The sequence below is a fragment of the Plectropomus leopardus genome, chromosome 8, assembly GCF_008729295.1.
Source record: "Plectropomus leopardus isolate mb chromosome 8, YSFRI_Pleo_2.0, whole genome shotgun sequence".
In the NCBI taxonomy this organism is placed as follows: domain Eukaryota; kingdom Metazoa; phylum Chordata; class Actinopteri; order Perciformes; family Serranidae; genus Plectropomus; species Plectropomus leopardus.
The window spans coordinates 29,245,080-29,263,022 of NC_056470.1; the positions used below are offsets into that span (position 1 = coordinate 29,245,080).

At 38.5% G+C, this 17,943-nt stretch overlaps 2 protein-coding genes across 2 annotated transcripts in view; one reads left to right on the top strand and one right to left on the bottom strand.

Annotated features, from left to right (window-relative positions):
- LOC121947278 (kelch-like protein 12) overlaps positions 1 to 374 on the bottom strand; it is a 47,471-nt gene extending 47,097 nt beyond the window's left edge. Inside the window, exon 1 of the mRNA XM_042492257.1 lies at positions 189 to 374. The gene's annotated coding sequence lies outside the window, so the exon portion shown is untranslated. The remainder of the gene's footprint in view (positions 1 to 188) is intronic.
- peds1 (plasmanylethanolamine desaturase 1) lies at positions 26 to 16,897 on the top strand. Its single transcript, XM_042492262.1, has 8 exons — positions 26 to 191; positions 2,357 to 2,476; positions 2,591 to 2,682; positions 2,769 to 2,913; positions 3,025 to 3,237; positions 11,726 to 11,874; positions 14,025 to 14,150; positions 16,015 to 16,897. Exons 1-8 carry the CDS (start codon positions 56 to 58, stop codon positions 16,159 to 16,161), a joined length of 1,128 nt encoding a protein of 375 aa, XP_042348196.1. The 5' UTR covers positions 26 to 55; the 3' UTR covers positions 16,162 to 16,897.
- Positions 16,898 to 17,943: the final 1,046 nt, after the last annotated feature.

The window sequence follows — 17,943 nt, forward strand, 5'->3', positions numbered from 1 at the left end:
GTTGGTTCCTGACTGAGAGTAGAGAGATTGAAGGGGCTGGGCCCACAGAGGAGAAATGGCGAGAATGGTTAACGAGAACGGGTGTGGAGTGGAAACACAAAGCCCGGAGCCGCAGGGACCGGGCCGGGGCTCGGCCAGATGGGGTCCACAACACGCCGGTGCCCGAGAACTGGCCAATTTATACTCACCAGGTGAGTCGATCCCCTCAGTAGCTCCGTCTCACGGGCTTGTTCCCCCGGTTTAAGTGTCCACGAGTGGCGTGACATAATGGCAAGCTTTACATATCGTAGTTACCAAGTAACAAACTGGTGAAAAACTACTTAAATCACAAACAAGAGCACCGGTTTATGTTTAACTGCGGCGAGTAAAAGACGCCCGACACTGAGCGACAGCGCTGTGATTGCCACAGTCAGACTTTTGTTTGTTACACAACAGGAATCATGTGAGATTGGTTGATTTTGTGTTTGTCCTTTGACATTTCGAGCATCAGGCAGAGGTTAGAAGAATCCACCGCTTCTGTTTTAGGCTCAGCAGCCTTATTTGTTCACGGAGCTGCCGTGACCTTTCATAACACTAGCACCAGAAAGCTATGCATAACCAAAAACTGATGGTCTGGATAGTTTTGAGAGCTTGGCCAGTCCTCTGTTCCAGTCCTCCCACTAACATTCATACCATTTGGACTTGCATTTATCTGAAAGGCTTTCACGCCCAATGTGCAAATACTTAAAGCTTTTTGAGCTGCTCATATTAGCTGTTTCTCCTGTAGGTTGAAGTCAGTGTGGGACAGCTTAGGCTCCTTAGATATTAGCAGCCAGTCACCGAACATGTTCTTGTTATAAATGTGCTTAACCCTTTGAAACCTGGATTGACATTAGTTTTCTTGTGCTGCGTTAAGACACATTTCACACACCTTTTGACCCTGAGCAAACTGGGTTGATTTCTTCTGAAAACATGGGGAAGAAAAGACGTTGAGCAACTTGACAAGAAATTTTCCAAAAAAATCAAGAAATTAGTAGAAATTCGTTTCTAAAAAGCAGGGGGAAATTTTCCAGAAAACATAGATACAGCTATCGTCAATACATATTTTAAATCTAAATTACTGTAATTTTTAAGCACTTGATTCATCATTTCCCCTTTCCTTCCTTTTTGGGTCAACATGAAGCAGTCGTATTTATTGGTCTGAGATATCGGCAGAGCAAATAGTCAAAAATCACCAGTCTGAGGAAAGTTAATTTTCTCAAGTTGTTAATAAGAATTATGCAGCTAAAACAATAAGGGTATAAAAACAAAAATGGTTATAGGGCGTTACTTTTTATTCACTGACGTATGAACAAGATATTTTCACAATACACTTTAGTCTTTATAGTAACGGCTTTTGAGTGAATGCTAAATGCATTCAGGTAAAATGGGACCAAAAAATAAGGTAAAATGCAACATTTTTTCTGAAGGAAAACCAGCATGTTTTATGTGTCAAGGTGTCTTAAAATCATGACTAAAGCTAATTTGCATCACACTAACATATTTCAGACATTTTTAGTATTTTTGTCAATTAAAAAAAAAAACTAAATATGATGCTGTGAGTCAATGTCAGCCACAAAACCCCTGAATTAGCCAAAAATAGTTACACACACACACACACGCACGCACGCGTCTATTGTAGACAAAACAACAGACGTGAGAAACATGGCACATATGTTGGAAAAATCTTTTTTTTTGAATTGCCAGAGGTTGCACGAATGATTTAATGGATTTGTGACTGAATGGATAAATGGATTAAATCATTTAAAAAACAAACAAACATGATTGTACCATTTTACCTTAAGAAATTTCCCTGAACATGTCCCCAGAGTGAGGTAGGGGGTTGCAAGTTGCTAAATTATTTTATTTAACATAATTTTTCTAGAAATATACTAAACCATAACAAGTGATACAAGTAACATTTAAGGTGGTCTACCGAGTGTTACGTTATTTTCTTGGTAATCTACCAAAAAGTGTCCCAAATTACTTGACTTCACCCTATGTTGACTGGACTTCTGCCTGCCAGTGAGTTTATTTTAGCCACTCAGAGACCGCAGCCTGCTTTGAGTTGAAAGATGTGGACAGGTATTTCAGGCCCAGCTGCTCACCTGTCATGTAAGAGCAAAGTGCAGAAAAATGTCACTGATGTAGAGAAGCAACTGAAGGTTCATTATGTTGTAACCTTTGGACGTCTTAGTTAAGACTATTGCATCATCTTACATCATGTCCAGTTGCTATGAACTGGAGACACAATGTGACTGATAATCTTATCAAGAACGCTGTGCTCCCAGTGTGTTGGATCATACTAATATGTGATATGCTCCGGTTTTCCTTTAAGGCAAAAGATGTCAAGAATGGTTATGTGTCCTGCTCTGCTTCTCTCTCATGGCCTTCAATTTCATTCACCTTCTTGCCAATTTCCACCTGGGACATTTGTGGTACATCCCGTTGAGTATTGGTAAGTGCTGACTCAAATTATATAATGTGCTATTGTCACTGGTTCTGCTGCAGATCAAAGTGTGTTTTGTTCTCTCTGTATTCGAATTGTTGTCTCATCCCAACTCTTTTTCAGTGGCAGGAATCCTCACCGCAGACTTTGCGTCAGGACTTGTTCACTGGGGGGCTGATACGTGGGGATCAGTGGATCTACCTATCTTTGGAAAGGTAAGGAGTCCATTGTTTGTACTCCAAATAATCTGATCTAAAAGGAATATTTTCTTGAATTCACTGTGCACATTGTTATTTTTCAGGCCTTTATACGACCATTTAGAGAGCACCACATCGACCCCACAGCCATAACCCGTCACGACTTCATAGAGACCAATGGTGACAACTGCATGCTGACCATAATCCCTCTAGCACACATGGCCTTCAGCTTCCTCACTCTCTCCCCTGGTGAGTTTTATATCAACAAACCAAGTCTGACATTTACATCCATCTGATTTTTTTCTTCACAATAACCATGCCACAGAGAAAAAACCCACCAGTTTCTGTCTCTTTTTGCAGCGGAGATTTACCATATCTACCCCTGGTACTGCTACCTGTTCGCACTAGGCATCTTTGTGACTCTTACCAACCAGATTCACAAGTGGTCGCACACGTATTTCGGCCTGCCTCGGTGGGTCGTGTTCCTGCAGGACTGCCACATCATCCTCCCGCGCAAGCACCACCGCATCCATCACGTCTCCCCTCATGAGACATACTTCTGCATCACTACAGGTTTGTCTTTAGCCCTTCTTACACAGCGATCACGCTCTAGGGCCGCTGAAATGTCCCTTCTTTGCACTTCTACACCAACCAAACAACAACAGCAGCATCACACTGCTCCAGTGTGTGATTTTATATAGCATGCCAGCAATGCGGAATCAAGAGGTGTGACGTTTAACACAACAGCGTCAGCCTCTTGTGTGACATTTATGTGTCAGTGGTGCTTTCTAAACACTAACAAGGGCAATAACAATAATTTACTATCTCTGTAACATGGCAGCTGATCTTGTCCTTTGCTTATTGTCTCCTTGATTTGCAGACATTTTCGGCAGCTGTTTCTCTTTGTGTGAGCCGCTGCTAGCTACTTTTTAAGTCTCCCACAGTGGGTTGCACGTACAGTATACACAGCATCAAAACGTCACACCAATCATGGTCTCATACTGCTGTCGCTTTTACATAGACCTCAATGTGCTGCTTTTACTACCTCCATAGCTGGCACTAAATAGCTGATGGCGACAGGGGGTCACACACTACAAGATCTTCACTAGGAGGAATCCCCGATGAGTATCATGTGATGAGCAGGCTGAATCCAAAACTCAGGCTGCGTACTATAAAATATTCAAGTAAAGAAGTGACAAAGGAGCATTTTGCGTAAGTTATTGGGCCGGTAACTTACAGAAACATTTTGTGCAATAGTCCACCCTCTACTTTTTTTCTCCTCTCTCTGTCACTTTCTTTCCTTTTCAAACACACACACACACAATCACATATACACACACTGGAGAGCACCACAGTGCCTTTTTTCTGTGTACTAACAGAGACGAGACAGAATTGTCAACTCCTTACACTCACTCACCATTTATTGGGGATCTCCAAAAACTGTTGGTGAGGGGAAAATCCGGGCTTAAGTGGTGTCGTGTGAACTAAAGCTGCATTGATTTGTCAATAAGAAAGAAAAAAAGATTAATCTGCAACTGTACTCATTTATCTTTTTTTTTTTTAAAGCAAAATTGACCAACATTTGCTGGCTCCAGTTTTTTAATGTGAGAATTTGCTACTTTTCTTTGTCTTTTACGACTGTAAATGTTAGAGCCTTTGGGTTTGGAGTTGTTGGCATTTTCCCCTTTTTTGACATTTTTTAAACTAAGCAATCAATTATTATTCATGAAAATAATTGGCAGATTAAGCAATACAGAAAATAATTATTAGCTGCAGCCTTGGTGTGAGCGCGGCATGAGGCGGGTTTTTCATTGAGCTTTTTCTCTCCAGGCTGGCTGAACTACCCTCTGGAGAAGTTGGGTTTCTGGAAGTACCTGGAGGATCTTATCCAGGGTGTGACAGGAGAGAAGCCGAGAGCGGACGATCTGAAATGGGCTCAAAAAGTGAAGTAACGCTGCAGGCTAACTGCACCCTACCTCAGAAGACGCTGGCTCCGTCCAGGCTTCTCATCCCCTTTTTGCCTCACACAAACTGTAATCCATAGAAGACAGACTAACACTTTCTGAAGCCATAGCTTTAAGTCTTGCACATTTTGTCTGTTTTTCAAGAGGAGGGCTCGGTTGATGGGATATTTCATTCATTCATCTCACTCTCGTGGATCATCATCTGAAATTGCAATATATCCTAAACTGTGTGTCTTAACACAACTCATCATTTTTTGAGGCGATTTATAAAATGCTTTTGCTAAGAAAGTATGATCAGATACTTTGTGGTCAGATAGAGATAATTTCGCTTTCCAAGGAGATTAAAAGATTTCCCTCACGTCAGAAAATTCAAACACTCCCAGGAAAGAATACTTGAAAGAGTGAACGCTCACTTTTTTTCTCCTCCAGAGACACAGCTGTTCATTTGCAGAGTGGATAAATCACGTTATATTTAGCACTGCTTTTTATTTTCTCTGGATCACTTTTTGCATCTCCACTTCATCAAGGGTCTACTTGATGTGCAAGTAACAAATTTGGATTTAGGCCATGGTAAGTGGTGGGGCGGGGTTGATTAAAGATTTTTGGATGCTTTACCAATGTTGATAGCTAAAGAACAAACTGGTTAATTACTGTTACATTTGTTGCTTTATGGCACATTTCGGTTCAGCTGCACAGTTCTGGGACTGTTTAAACAGAGGTGTCAATGAATAAGATTTTATTTTTATTAATACTAACCCATTGTTGTTCATTTTAACTTGCCACAAATCAAGACAGCCATATTTTATAGTCGTGGATTTGTCAGTCTGAAACAATGACTACAGTTGCAGTGGAAAAGTCTGTGCTACTTTAAAACCAAAATCATCCCTCCAGGATGCTAAACAACAGATCTGACAGCTCAGAAAACAAGTTTTAAAGTAAACAAACCAAAAATAAATAACCAAATTGTTCTTATTCCTGTCAGATCCTGAGCTGGCATTTGATTGGGATGTGTTATCCGGCCATTGAAACCAAGGCTCTGTAGTTATTTTTATTACGATACCAGTACTAATACCAGCGCCCTTAAAGTGATACCACCAGGGCTGCATGATATGGGAAAAAAGTCATATTGCAGGTTTTTTTTGGACAGCTATTGCAATTGTGATATGCGTTGTGATATTATTAGAAATCGTAATTTAAAAAAACTTAACTTTAACTTTAACTTTACCACTTTTGGTCTGTACCAAACAAGCATGATCGCTTATGTCAGGAATATAATTTGAAGGCACATTTTACTTTTACTGTTGCCTGCGTTTGGATATTGCACTTGGCTATTTTCAGTAATATCTCGATTAATTGTGAAGCCCAAGATAATACAGTACTTACTTTAATGCCGCTTATCTACTTTATTCGATAACCATCGTGTGAATGGAAGCACTCAGTTTTAAAATGCCACCAGACGTGACAGCCCTGTAGTATAACAGCACTTTGAAACTTTTGGTGGCATCTTGGCACGCTGAACTGCTAACTTTTTCAAATACACAGTGCTCAACTTTACCACACAACAGACGGCATGAGTTGTAGCTGCTGCAGTAGTGAGCCAATCACATCGCATTAAATCAAAGAGGGCTTGCAGTTACTGTATGACAAAACAAACTTACAAATAATCTTTTTGTTTTCTAGATCTGAGCGCAAAAAGGATTAAATGTAGGTATTGTTTAACTGCAAATGTTTGGGTACTACTTGGTACTGGATTGTTTTGGTGATACCTTAAAGGTTTTGAGTGCAGAATACTCAGCCCTAATTGAAACACTTGGTATTTTATCTTTGATGATAGTGGAAATACAGAAGATGTGCAATTTGATCTGAAAAAGTCACATTGAAATGTGTGTAACTGTAGTCAGTGTTGATGCTTGGCCATTAGAAAATCTGGGAGAATACTCTTGTGTCATGCTGTTGTTCTGCTGAGTCTGTCTGGCCTGACTAAACACATCTTTTCAGATGATCTTTTGTCCTCTGTGAAAAGCCTTTTTTGGACTCCTGGTAAACAGTCTGGCAGGACAGAGGCGGACACAGTTTTGTCAAGCTGCCTTACACGCCGCACATGCAGTACTTACTAGTGTCTTTTTTGTTGTTTTGTTTATTTCGCAGTACTCCTTTGTGTTAATTATTCTGTCTTTCTGGGATTTGTGTCTCAGTTAATCAGACACAGATAATCCAAAGTTGTGTGCCAACATTGTTTTCACTCCTCACATCTTGCTATTCTTTTGTGTTGTGAGAAAAAACTGTCCGTTTCAGAGCGTAACATTCTCCGTGAGTAACGCTGCCACCGTGTACCGTCTTGGTAACTGTGACAAGCAGACCTGGTGAAGTTACAAGGGCTTCAGTGAAGGCTTTACGATCCAGGAATTTCTTCACTCTTATAGATGAGATTATGTAGTTAGTTGATTGGTTGAAAGTTTTTTTTTAACGCTTTAGTCGGTAACTGTATAAATGTATTGTACAGCAAATAACTATGCAGTGTAATCAGAGGCCCTTAACCATACGTCTTAACTCATCTGATTAGGTTAAAATGCCTTTCTTTTTCTACTAGTTTACACATATTTGCTATTTGAGTTGGAAAACTGGAGCTTAAAAAAGTAGCTACTTAAACTGCATGACAAAATTACTTTTACTAATTAAGATGTCACTTACACAGACGTAAGAATGCGTGCATGCATACAGCATGTCGGCTTGTGCGAGCGATATACTGGGTCACCAGCTTTTCTTTGAGTTTGTGAAAAGCAGACACTGATTGCGGAGGATTGCGCTCGCTCCAGATTAAATTAATTGTGCTGCTTTGAAAAGATGACCCCAAAACTTTGACCAAAAAGTCCCAGGTTTGAATTTCCAAAATGTTATTTGTTAAATCATAAAGGAGCTAGCTTTGCTTTGTACTTGGGTTGACCAGGATAAAGGCTGAACTACTTTGTAAAGTAGACAATATAACAATAGTATTAGTTGAATTTAAAGGCACAATTATGCTTTTTATGATGAAATATTCCAGTTTTTGAATCCTTCATACTTGATTATATGAAATTATTCACCATAGGTCAACAGCAGACGTACACTGCAGATTGCATAGTGCTTGTAGAGTATTGTGAGAAGCAGTTTTGTGTGCGCTAGGTAGTGTAATATATGCTGGTAAACTGATGTCACTGCATTACAGTTTAAGGCCTGTGTAGAAGTTCTGCTCCTGTAGCTCTTTTTGATCAGTATTAGGCACAATATAGTTTTGAGTGCTGCTAACTGCAGACAGTAGACACATTTCAGCTTTGACGGACTTGCTTCATGAATAGGGTTTTTGGCGGTGGCTCTACTGGATGTTTTGGCGCTTTAGCGAATTGCTTTTTGTGATAATATAAAAGTAATGACAATTTTGAGGACGTTTTGTGTTTTTGTAATACTGCAAAATAGCTATGGATAGTGGTTAGAAGTACATGCCATAATTAGCTTGGAGATTGACAAAACTGACAACCTTGCAATAAAAATAGATGGGTGAGCTCAGAAGGAATCCAGACCATAATACTCTTAACTTGGAGACAGAGTGGCTATAATTGCTGTTTATTGTTGTCATTGACTTATTCTTCATTCTTATTCTCCAGATGATCTCAGGATTGTGGTTATAGTGATTTAAATAGGTTATGAATTTGTGGAAAAAAGAAAAAACGTTGTTGAAGTTAAGGCCTTTATTTAATAGATAAAAGTTGATTAAGTCACTGTTTCCATCAGATTCTGTTGGCCAAAGTAGTTTTTTAATAAACTATAGGTTCTATTGTAGCCATATATCCGTGCAGTTAACTTGCCCTCTTGTTATTGAGGTAAAACTTGTTATTGATTTAGAGACAGGCATTAGTGGATTTGAAGGGTATTTTGTGACAATGTGTGGTTAACTAAATATTTACCCATGGGAAATCGTAAAAGCAAATTAAGTGGTTTGTAACTGGGGTGGGCAGTTGTTGGTATGTTTGACATGCTGTGTTGAAATGACTTTTGTAATGATTCTTGGAGTTTTTATTGAATTGCCTTATCCTCTCCCTGATTGATTTACTGTAAATCTTGACAGCGATGTGGGAAAACATTTTATTGACTGACTTTAAATCACCCTTCACTTGCCTCTCACGTCTTCTGAGGCGAGACCTATGTGGATGTCGTAGTTGGTTATGTATGCTGGTGGTGATGGAGTTTTAGATATCAGAATAATGCCTTGATGCCTTTTTGTTGTCTTCCCTTTGGGAGACTTACAATGTATATATTAAACTGTATTTATAAATAAACTAAATAAACTGTTGATAATTACGGCTACTTGTTTCCTCAGATTCATTTCTTAGTTTTTGTCTATTTTCACATTAAAGATGTCACAACTGCTGATCATTAGAAAGTCTTAGACGGCATTTAATTAAATAATCTAAAAGTAAGGCATATTTTGGTATAAAAATAACTTAAATCACTCTTAAATACGTCTTAAGAATCTTGAGACATGATAAGTAGGACTTTATGAACTGTTCTCTCTAATGCTGAATTATAAAATCTCAATATTATTGGTAACATCTTTAATATAAAATTTACAGTTTTTTTTTTTTAATCCAATTTTGGTTATTGTAAAATTCCAAGTGACATTTAAAGTCTGAAAAATTTTTGAATCTAATTGGCCTTAAACTTGAAGAACTCTATATATTTTCCACTGGTTACTATCTCTCATGGATTACTGAGACTTTTTTAATGTTGTTTTGTAATTCTTATTCTATTGTTGGAAATTAAGGGCAAAATCATGGTATAACCATACATATTCTGAGATCATGCACTCTTACACTACCTTTACTTCACATTGAATACTGCATATATATCTTTATGCAACCGAGGCTAATTCCTTCTGTTAACCTATTAAAAATTGGAAATGTAATATGAGTGTTATATAACCAATATCACTATTGTTTGTTATAGTTTTTAAGTGTTAGTCCTTGAATGAAATGCTTGGTTGTTTTCTTTTTTTTGAAAAATGTCTTCCATGACGATCTTAAAAATTGTCTAAATATATAATTCAAAGGACAGAGCTTTGTACCAAGAAAAAAAATCCAGTCCCTTGCCCCATGTGACGACACATTTTGACAAATTGCAGTTAATTTTTTATAGCAGTTCTTTGGATGTATAAAACTGGGTTGTTGGCTCCCTGCTGGAGATAACCTTTACAAACTGCTTAGATCACACATACAATAAGTATATATAAAAGAATAAACTTTTGTCAAAATGCACATACTACTGACAATATTAGCTTGGTAAGATTCTCCACATCTCATTCATTTTAATTTTACTGACACCATGAGCACCAAAGAAGATGGTGTTACTGGCATTGTAAATAAGAGAGGTGCAAGAAAAAAGAGATAATGGATGTAGAAGACTATTTAAAAAAAAAAAAACAAAAAAAAAAACTAAGGAAAAATGTCCAGTGAACTACATTCATGATTATCATAATTACATAGCCGATTTAATTAACTTATTTAAAGGTACTTTCTCGCTTTTCTCGCTTTGAATATATTATATATATATATATATATTATTTTTGTTTGGTGGGAGGTTATAAGTAATTTTCTTGTATTTGGGTCATTTCTTCTTTTGTTGCTCATGACCTTCTTCTCGTGTTTTGAAAAAAGCCAATTTGCCCAGGTTTCAAGAGGTTAAATGAATGATTTAATTTTATTTCCCATCTTGGCTGAGCAACAGTTTTGTGTGAAAGACACCACATGGACGCCTGTCCCAAATACAAGCCTGCTGAGGTCGATGATTAAATCGCCCTTAACAAATAATAATTAAATGATAGCCTGGGCTATTAATTGAAGTTTTAAGGTGCGCATCATGTAACCAGCTGCATCACGTCTGTTGCTCTGGCCGTCAGCTCCAGGGAGCAACAAAGGAAGCGATGCTTTGCGTTTGGTTCACGCGCACGCACAGTTGGCCACAATGGCAAGACTACGTGCGTGCGCGCCTCCGCTGTGTAGCGACAAGATGGCGGTCGCCGCCGGATTAGGTAAATGTACGAGACCAATACATCACAATCAGAAGCTGAATAATCGGCTGAATGACTTTTGAAGATGTAGTGATTTAGTTTCCTAATGAGGTTGATTGTCTACTGACGCGCGCGCCGTGCGAAAAGATGCAAGCTAGCGCAGAGCTGGAGCTGCTGAAGGGAATGAATAGGAAGCGATGCTATTAGCTAAGCTAACGCAACTGAAGTTAGATGGAAGGGCAACGAGATGCGTTATGACTGCCGATCATACGATTTCACGTCGTTATATAGCCATTTCACACCTGTCACGTGCGTATATAACAGTACATAACTTGTTGGTTGTCGTTTTATATCGTAATTTAGCATGGCAATAGTGTGCAGCGCCGATGCTAGTGAACCACAGCACCGCTAACCCAACGGTCTGCTCTGCATTAGCTGATTTGTGGTATAAAAATACTTTTATTAATTCTGTCAACGGTTGTGGCACATTTCGAGTCGTTACCGTTAGACGTGGTTATTAGATGTTTGTGCATCAGCATTCAGCCTTCGTGCATGTTTAACCCGAAACCGTTTAGCGTCAACAATGACGGTACGTTTTTCTGACACTTATTAATGAGGAAAACATGATGTATGTTGAGTTTTAGTGCAGCGGCTCTCCAGATGATCTGATCTAACCTGCTGCACCGGCTGGCAGCGTGACAGTGTTTGTTTGCACAGCTCAGTTTAACGGTGCAGCACCATCACATCTCACTGCAGAGGCCACATGATGCAGCATCGTCGGAGCCAGATGCTAAACTCGAGGACATGAATAACGTCTAGCATTATCACAAGGCTGTTGAAAGCCGCTGAACTGAGGCGTTTCTTGTTTTCCTGTCACGTTGTGTGTGTCTGGATGAGTCATGCCCCGCGCGCAGCTCACACCTTTATAACTGCAAGTCATTGCTGTGGCTGAAGTTCTTGTATTATTTGCAGTTTGGGCGCCTTGGTGGGACCTAAAGTGTAAGTCTGCCTGGGTGAATATGACAGTCTGGCTTTGGTGTGTTTTGTCCACAAACAGGCGTTAAAGTCCCTCGCAATTTCCGGCTCCTGGAGGAGCTGGAGGAAGGCCAGAAAGGTGTGGGAGATGGCACAGTGAGTTGGGGTCTGGAGGATGACGAGGACATGACCTTATCACGGTGGAGAGGGGTGATCCTCGGCCCTCCAAGGGTGAGTGGTGACACTCTTTAACACGTAAATAAGGACTGTGCAATAAGCATGTCAAGTGAAAATATGCATACAAAAATTCATGCATATTACTCCTATAGCCAAAGACAGTCAAAAATATTACTAAACAAAAATGGAAAATTGGAGTGAGGAAAAAGTCTGCAGCTGCTGCATTGACAATGAATTGGAAAGGACCTTATAGGCGACACTGAAAACAGCCAGGGGAATGCTCTAAGTATATGGGAACATTTTCTATTTCAAATCTGAGAACACAACAATAGAATAAAGCACAGTTAGGTATAGAAAAGAAAAACTTTCTGCCAGTTTCCTACAGTATAAGGCAAGTGTGATTTAAGACTTTTTTTATGCCACTTGAAATGAAATTGATGATCAATTTTACAAAAGCCAGTACTGGTGGAAAACAACATGTATCAACATCAATAACTTAAGCTTAGGGTGACTTCTAATTTATTTTTCAAATATTTATTATAACATAAAACATGACTCCTGGTGATGTTAATACAAGAGGCATTGGGAAAACGTTTATTATTTTTAAATTATTCGTTATTTTGAGCTTTTGCAAAGCAAAGTAAATTATAAAAATCCTATCTCCAATGTCTAAGCAATTTTAAGACCTCTGTAAGACTGATTTAAGACATTTCAATGTCAATTAAGGCCTTGGTTTTAGATCGATGGATTCAATGCCTTTATAGGCTTTTTAAGGATATGCAGAACCCTGATCCTGTGGGTCCACAATATCAGTCTTAAATTAGTTCTATGGAGCAGCTCCAGACTTCATACGTGATGATATATTTGAGACTTCTCTGGTTTCTGGCTTTTAGAGAGAGTAGCTCATGTTGTCAGGTGCCGATTGCAGTTTCATAAGACATGAATATAACACATTGGAATTTGTTATTCGGTTCCCCTTTAAGTGGCTCAGACAGACATGTTAGTGTAGCAATCAGAACTTACATCTAAAGGCAGATGCAAATGCGTGGGGTGCGATGACTGATGCTACATTAATTGTGAAAGTGAATGTGAGGCACAATGAAACATGTTAATAAAGATAAAATATCACATACTATAATGTCACAACATGACAGGAAGCAACAGGTAACGCATCTTAAAGCACAGTCCTCAGAGCAAACATTGCAGACTTAATTCATTTTTTAAAAAAATCTCTATTTTAGCATTGATTCTTCAGATCAGGGTTCCTGCAGATCCTTAAAAGGCACTAAACTCAATAATCTAAAAATAAAGTGTTTCAGTTTCCTAAATCAGTCTTTCAGAAGTCTTAAAATGACATCAGAACTAGGATTTTATGAATTATTGTTTTTCTGATGTTGCACATTGATATTTAATATCTATTTTTAAAAAAACATGTATTGAATACCTATTGCATTGGGGCAGATCAAGATAGAGAAACCAACCAACAGCAATCATATTTATTTCCAAACAAATGACAAAGCAAACCATTTGGATATTTTTCATAATATAATATGTTCATTGTTCTTTTTTTAATGTGCCCTGCTCTAAACAAGCTTTACATTTTTTAAGCATCATAAGTAGATTTTAGATGTTTTATGTTATAATTAACATTTCGGTAAAAAAGTGTCCTTAACCATGAGTAATTGATGTCATTTGATGTTTTATCCATTCCAAATGGCATTAAAAGAGCCTTAAATCTAATTTCCTTAAGCTGTAAGAACCCTGTTAGATACTAACTTAGGGATAACTCTCCTGTATGTGGTAAGACATTTTTTGAAATGTTTATAGTTTTTATTTTGTTTTGGTTGGTTGCTTTTGGAGGATGGGTTAGTACAAGTGCAGCTCAATATGCAGCAGTAATACATAGAGCCAGAGAACAGCTCAGTACCTCAGGGACCTTTATCAGAGGGCATTAATATATGTCAGACTTCAGCTGGCTCAGCTGATTTGTGTTCTTGCAGAGTTTAAACCATCATATTTACTGTTCCTATCCAACGGGATAAGAATACAGATACATTTTAACTGTCATAATAATCAGGATTTAGGGAGCATTCACCCATGGATTTTAAAAAGGTGATAGTGCAGAATACATTAAACTCAGAGTGCTGTTTGTTGATGTTTAGTATGCTGTTCAGTCACCTCTTTCTACCTCTCTCTGTCCACAGACAAGCTATGAAAACAGGATGTACAATCTGAAGGTTGAATGTGGGCCAGAATACCCAGAGTCACCGCCGTTTGTCAGATTTGTGACAAAGATAAACTTGAATGGCGTGCACACCTCCAGCGGTGTGGTATGTAAATCTTCTGAACCAGTCGTAATAATTCTAGCTCAGTGACTCATCTTTGGATGCCTTAGTTGTCAGTAGTCATTTTGATATAGATAATGTGTTTGATCCTGCTACACTGATAGATATATTTGGGGAAAGAGCAAAGAGCAAACAGCATTTGGCTCATGTATATTTTGTCATACTTGTTAACTTGCATATTAACTCATTAGAGTGGCATGACATATATATATAAAAAAAACTAAGGTGCACACAGTAAAAGGAGGATTTATCATGCTTGCTCTTAAGACTGGTCAGTACAGATAAACAAGTTCCTATTCTAAGTGCCTGAATCATCCGACTGCTACTGCAATCATTGCATTACTTCTGTCACAAGGGAATAATAGGTGGTGTAAGTCGTCTACATCTGTATCTTCATTTAGACATTTTAAGATGTTTTCACATTAGCAGTTTAGTCCAAATCTGATTGTTGTTTACCTAAAAACTTGGAAGTGGACAAAGAAACTGTACTGCATTCACCTGAAGCAGGTGGTCTTTGATTTATTACATCCAAACTGTAGTATGTCTGTTTTTCTTGATTTAGTAGCACAAAAAATATCATGCAAGGTCAACATGATGATGACACTGTTTTCTCTGGAAGGGTGGTGGAGACCTAGCACTTGTTTTATCATGTCTTTGTAACTGGTTTTACTCCCTTTGATTGGTCAAATGCAGCAACGCCCAATCATTCATTGTTCTCCATTTTCCTAGGCTGTGTTAAAATGAGCTTATTACAGCAGCATATCACACACTGATGACAGTTGAACTCAGGTTTGGACTCGAATTTAAAAAACAAACAAAAAAAGCTTATGTCAAAATGTACCAAAAATAAAGAAAGTCACCTGATATCTAATGATATAAAATACCTCAAAGGGGACCTATTTTATCATCATTTCATCATACTGACGCTGGAATATATCCAGTTGTTTAGATGTTTTTATTTGGTAACTTTCATGGTAGAGAGTGCTGCTATTCTCTGTCACTGTCGGTCCCTGACTGCAGTGACAGTAAAAAGGTGTTGAGATGAAAACACGGAAACAATGTACAATCAGAGGAAATTGAAATTTTTTGGGATGGGTGGGTTGAGACCAAGACACACTAGACCGACATGAGAGAACAAAGACAACTGATGCGTTGCCTCACGTCGTCTGTGTCTCGGCCAAATATGTTCTTATGAACAGTTGTGTTCACAATGATATTTTTAGGCTATATCACAATACACAAAATTGATCTCTAGTTTGCAATCTCCTCTAAACTTCTGTAAACCAATAAAATACAAAACTATTAAATTAACTACAGTCATACAAAGTAGCTGCTGCCTTAAAAGAAAGTTACATAAGCTACTGTTATAATAAAGTTGAATTAAGTACCATTACAATATTAAATACACCTTTATAGTAAAGATCAGTATCACTTTCCAGCTCTTCCATGTTTGTATGTTTTGGTGCCGTGCATTATGCAGATGTCCCCTCGGCCACGCAATTGAACGCAAAGCAGTATCAGATGAAATAAACGAAATAAACAATATAACGTAAGACAAAAGACGTATTTGTATTGTCAGGCGATATATTGAGTCATATCGCACAATCCTACCAAGGACATGAGTTAAAAATGATCCATGATACTGTGTGCAGCACATCAGTTTGATGCTCTAAATGAGAACTATGTTAAATCGTCCTTCACAAGAAAATAAACTGAAATTCAAGTCATGCGTGATCCCCTGATATCATAAAACTATCTTAACTTCTAACATTTTGGTCATTTAGAAAGGAGACAATTTCTGTTGCGTGTGTGATGTAGACTTCATCCCTACCTGTTGTCGGTCCTGCAGGTTGACATGCATGCGGTGACTGCACTGGCCAAGTGGCAGAACTCCTACAGTATCCGGATGGTGCTGCTGGAGCTGCGACGGCTCATGACCTGCAAGGAGAATATGAAGCTTCCTCAGCCACCTGAGGGCCAGATCTACAGCAACTGAGCCCCCTGCTACTTTTGCCTCCATCTTTTTCTCCCTCCACCTCCCTCCCCCAAAACCCTCCCAACTCTTCTGTTTTGCTTTCATCCCTTTATCCCCATCCTCTCCGCCATATGTGACATTCCACCTCAAATACCTTGACTGAGCACACGCACACAGCTGAAGACTGAAGTACACAATAATTGATACATGCAAAACGTACATACACATAAAACCGCACACAGAGAGAAGACTGAAGTACACACTCTACATGCAAACATACACATATCTGCAGAGGACTGAAGTACATAATAAGTGATAAATGCAAACACACATACATATATATCTGCACACACAGGACTGAAGTACATTATAACTGATAGATGCAAACACACATACACATATATCTGCACACACAGAAGACTGAAGTACACAATCACAGATACATGCAAACATATGCTCACATATTTGCAAACACACTGTAGAAGACTGAAGGACACAATAACTGATACATGCAAAACGTACATAAACATATATCTGTAAACACACACTCATTGAGCGTTCATGAAAGTCATTCCAGGCCCCCTCCCCCTCCCATCACTGGAGCTCTGGGTGGACTCGATGTGACGAGGAAAGGCGGAGTCCTCAGTCCACACCAGATACGATCATTCGAATACTGTACATGTTACTAATCTTTTTTTATTATTATTTGTTAAAAAATGCAGATTGTACAATAACATAAATAATCTTATTGAGTGTACCTCTTTTTGTGTGTTGCCTTTTTGTAACATTGAAAAACGGCCACTTAACATTTCCGCTCACTAAACGTGCCGTTAGTGATGAGATAATCTTATTTCAAGGTGTGCATATAAAGCCCTGAAACACGTTTGTATGTACTGTCATGTGGCCACATGTCCAGTGAAATATTTTGGCTTGCACAGAGTTAAATGTTCTCAAGCAGTCCCGACTGCAGCTCAGCAAGGTGCCTGGGAGTGATCACCTTCGTCACACATGGCTTTTTTTCTTCTCTTCTCTGTAAGAATTGTCCAAAGTGAACAATGTGTATCTATACCACTATTATCTGTAGCATAGTATGCAAATCTACTGTAGGTCTGCAGAAGTCCCGGTTTTAAACCATGCTTGAAAATAGAAGTGAAATCAGCTACCTCTTTTGGTCCTGTGTAACGTCAGAGGAGTGCATCTGACTTGTGAAACTGTCTTTGCTACTTCATGTGACAATTTGTTTTACTCTCTCCACTTCTTTCATAAATCTTAATTCATGCATTTGTGTTGTTGCAGATCACTGCGTCTTAGTTATGATAGTTTATAAGGAGAGTTTCTACATAATGACTTTAATTTAAAACAGTGTTTATTTACATAACTGCTGCTCTTAAATGACCTTTGCAGATTCAGCTCGGGCATGATGCAAGCTCTCTCAGAGGCCACTGTGTTTATTTACTCTCTGGCCTAGAGTCAAATAAGAAACTTGACACCACTCTCATGTTTATATACAGAATAAAGAGCCAGCATGTGCTTAGTTCAGCTTAGTTTAGAATAAAAAGGATGGTATTAATGAGCCTGGCTCTGTCCTAATGTAATAAAAACAGCCTGTTGTATATTGTTTAAGTGTACTTAGATAAGAAATACTACTTATTGGTAAAACATCTATATTTAGCAAAGGTTTGTGTGGACACAACTAACAACATACATGTCAGTACAATACAGTTAACCTAAATGTTCATTACCCCAATCACTCACAGTCAGCAGCTGCTGCACTTCTTCTGCTGAGACAATGATAGCAGCTGT

Coding starts and splice junctions, on each gene's coding strand:
- peds1 (XM_042492262.1), top strand. CDS start 56: ATGGCGAGAATGGTTAACGAGAACGGGTGTGGAGTGGAAACACAAAGC. Junction 2,477..2,590: donor GTACATCCCGTTGAGTATTG/GTAAGTGCTGAC, acceptor ACTCTTTTTCAG/TGGCAGGAATCCTCACCGCA. Junction 14,151..16,014: donor TGCACACCTCCAGCGGTGTG/GTATGTAAATCT, acceptor TCGGTCCTGCAG/GTTGACATGCATGCGGTGAC.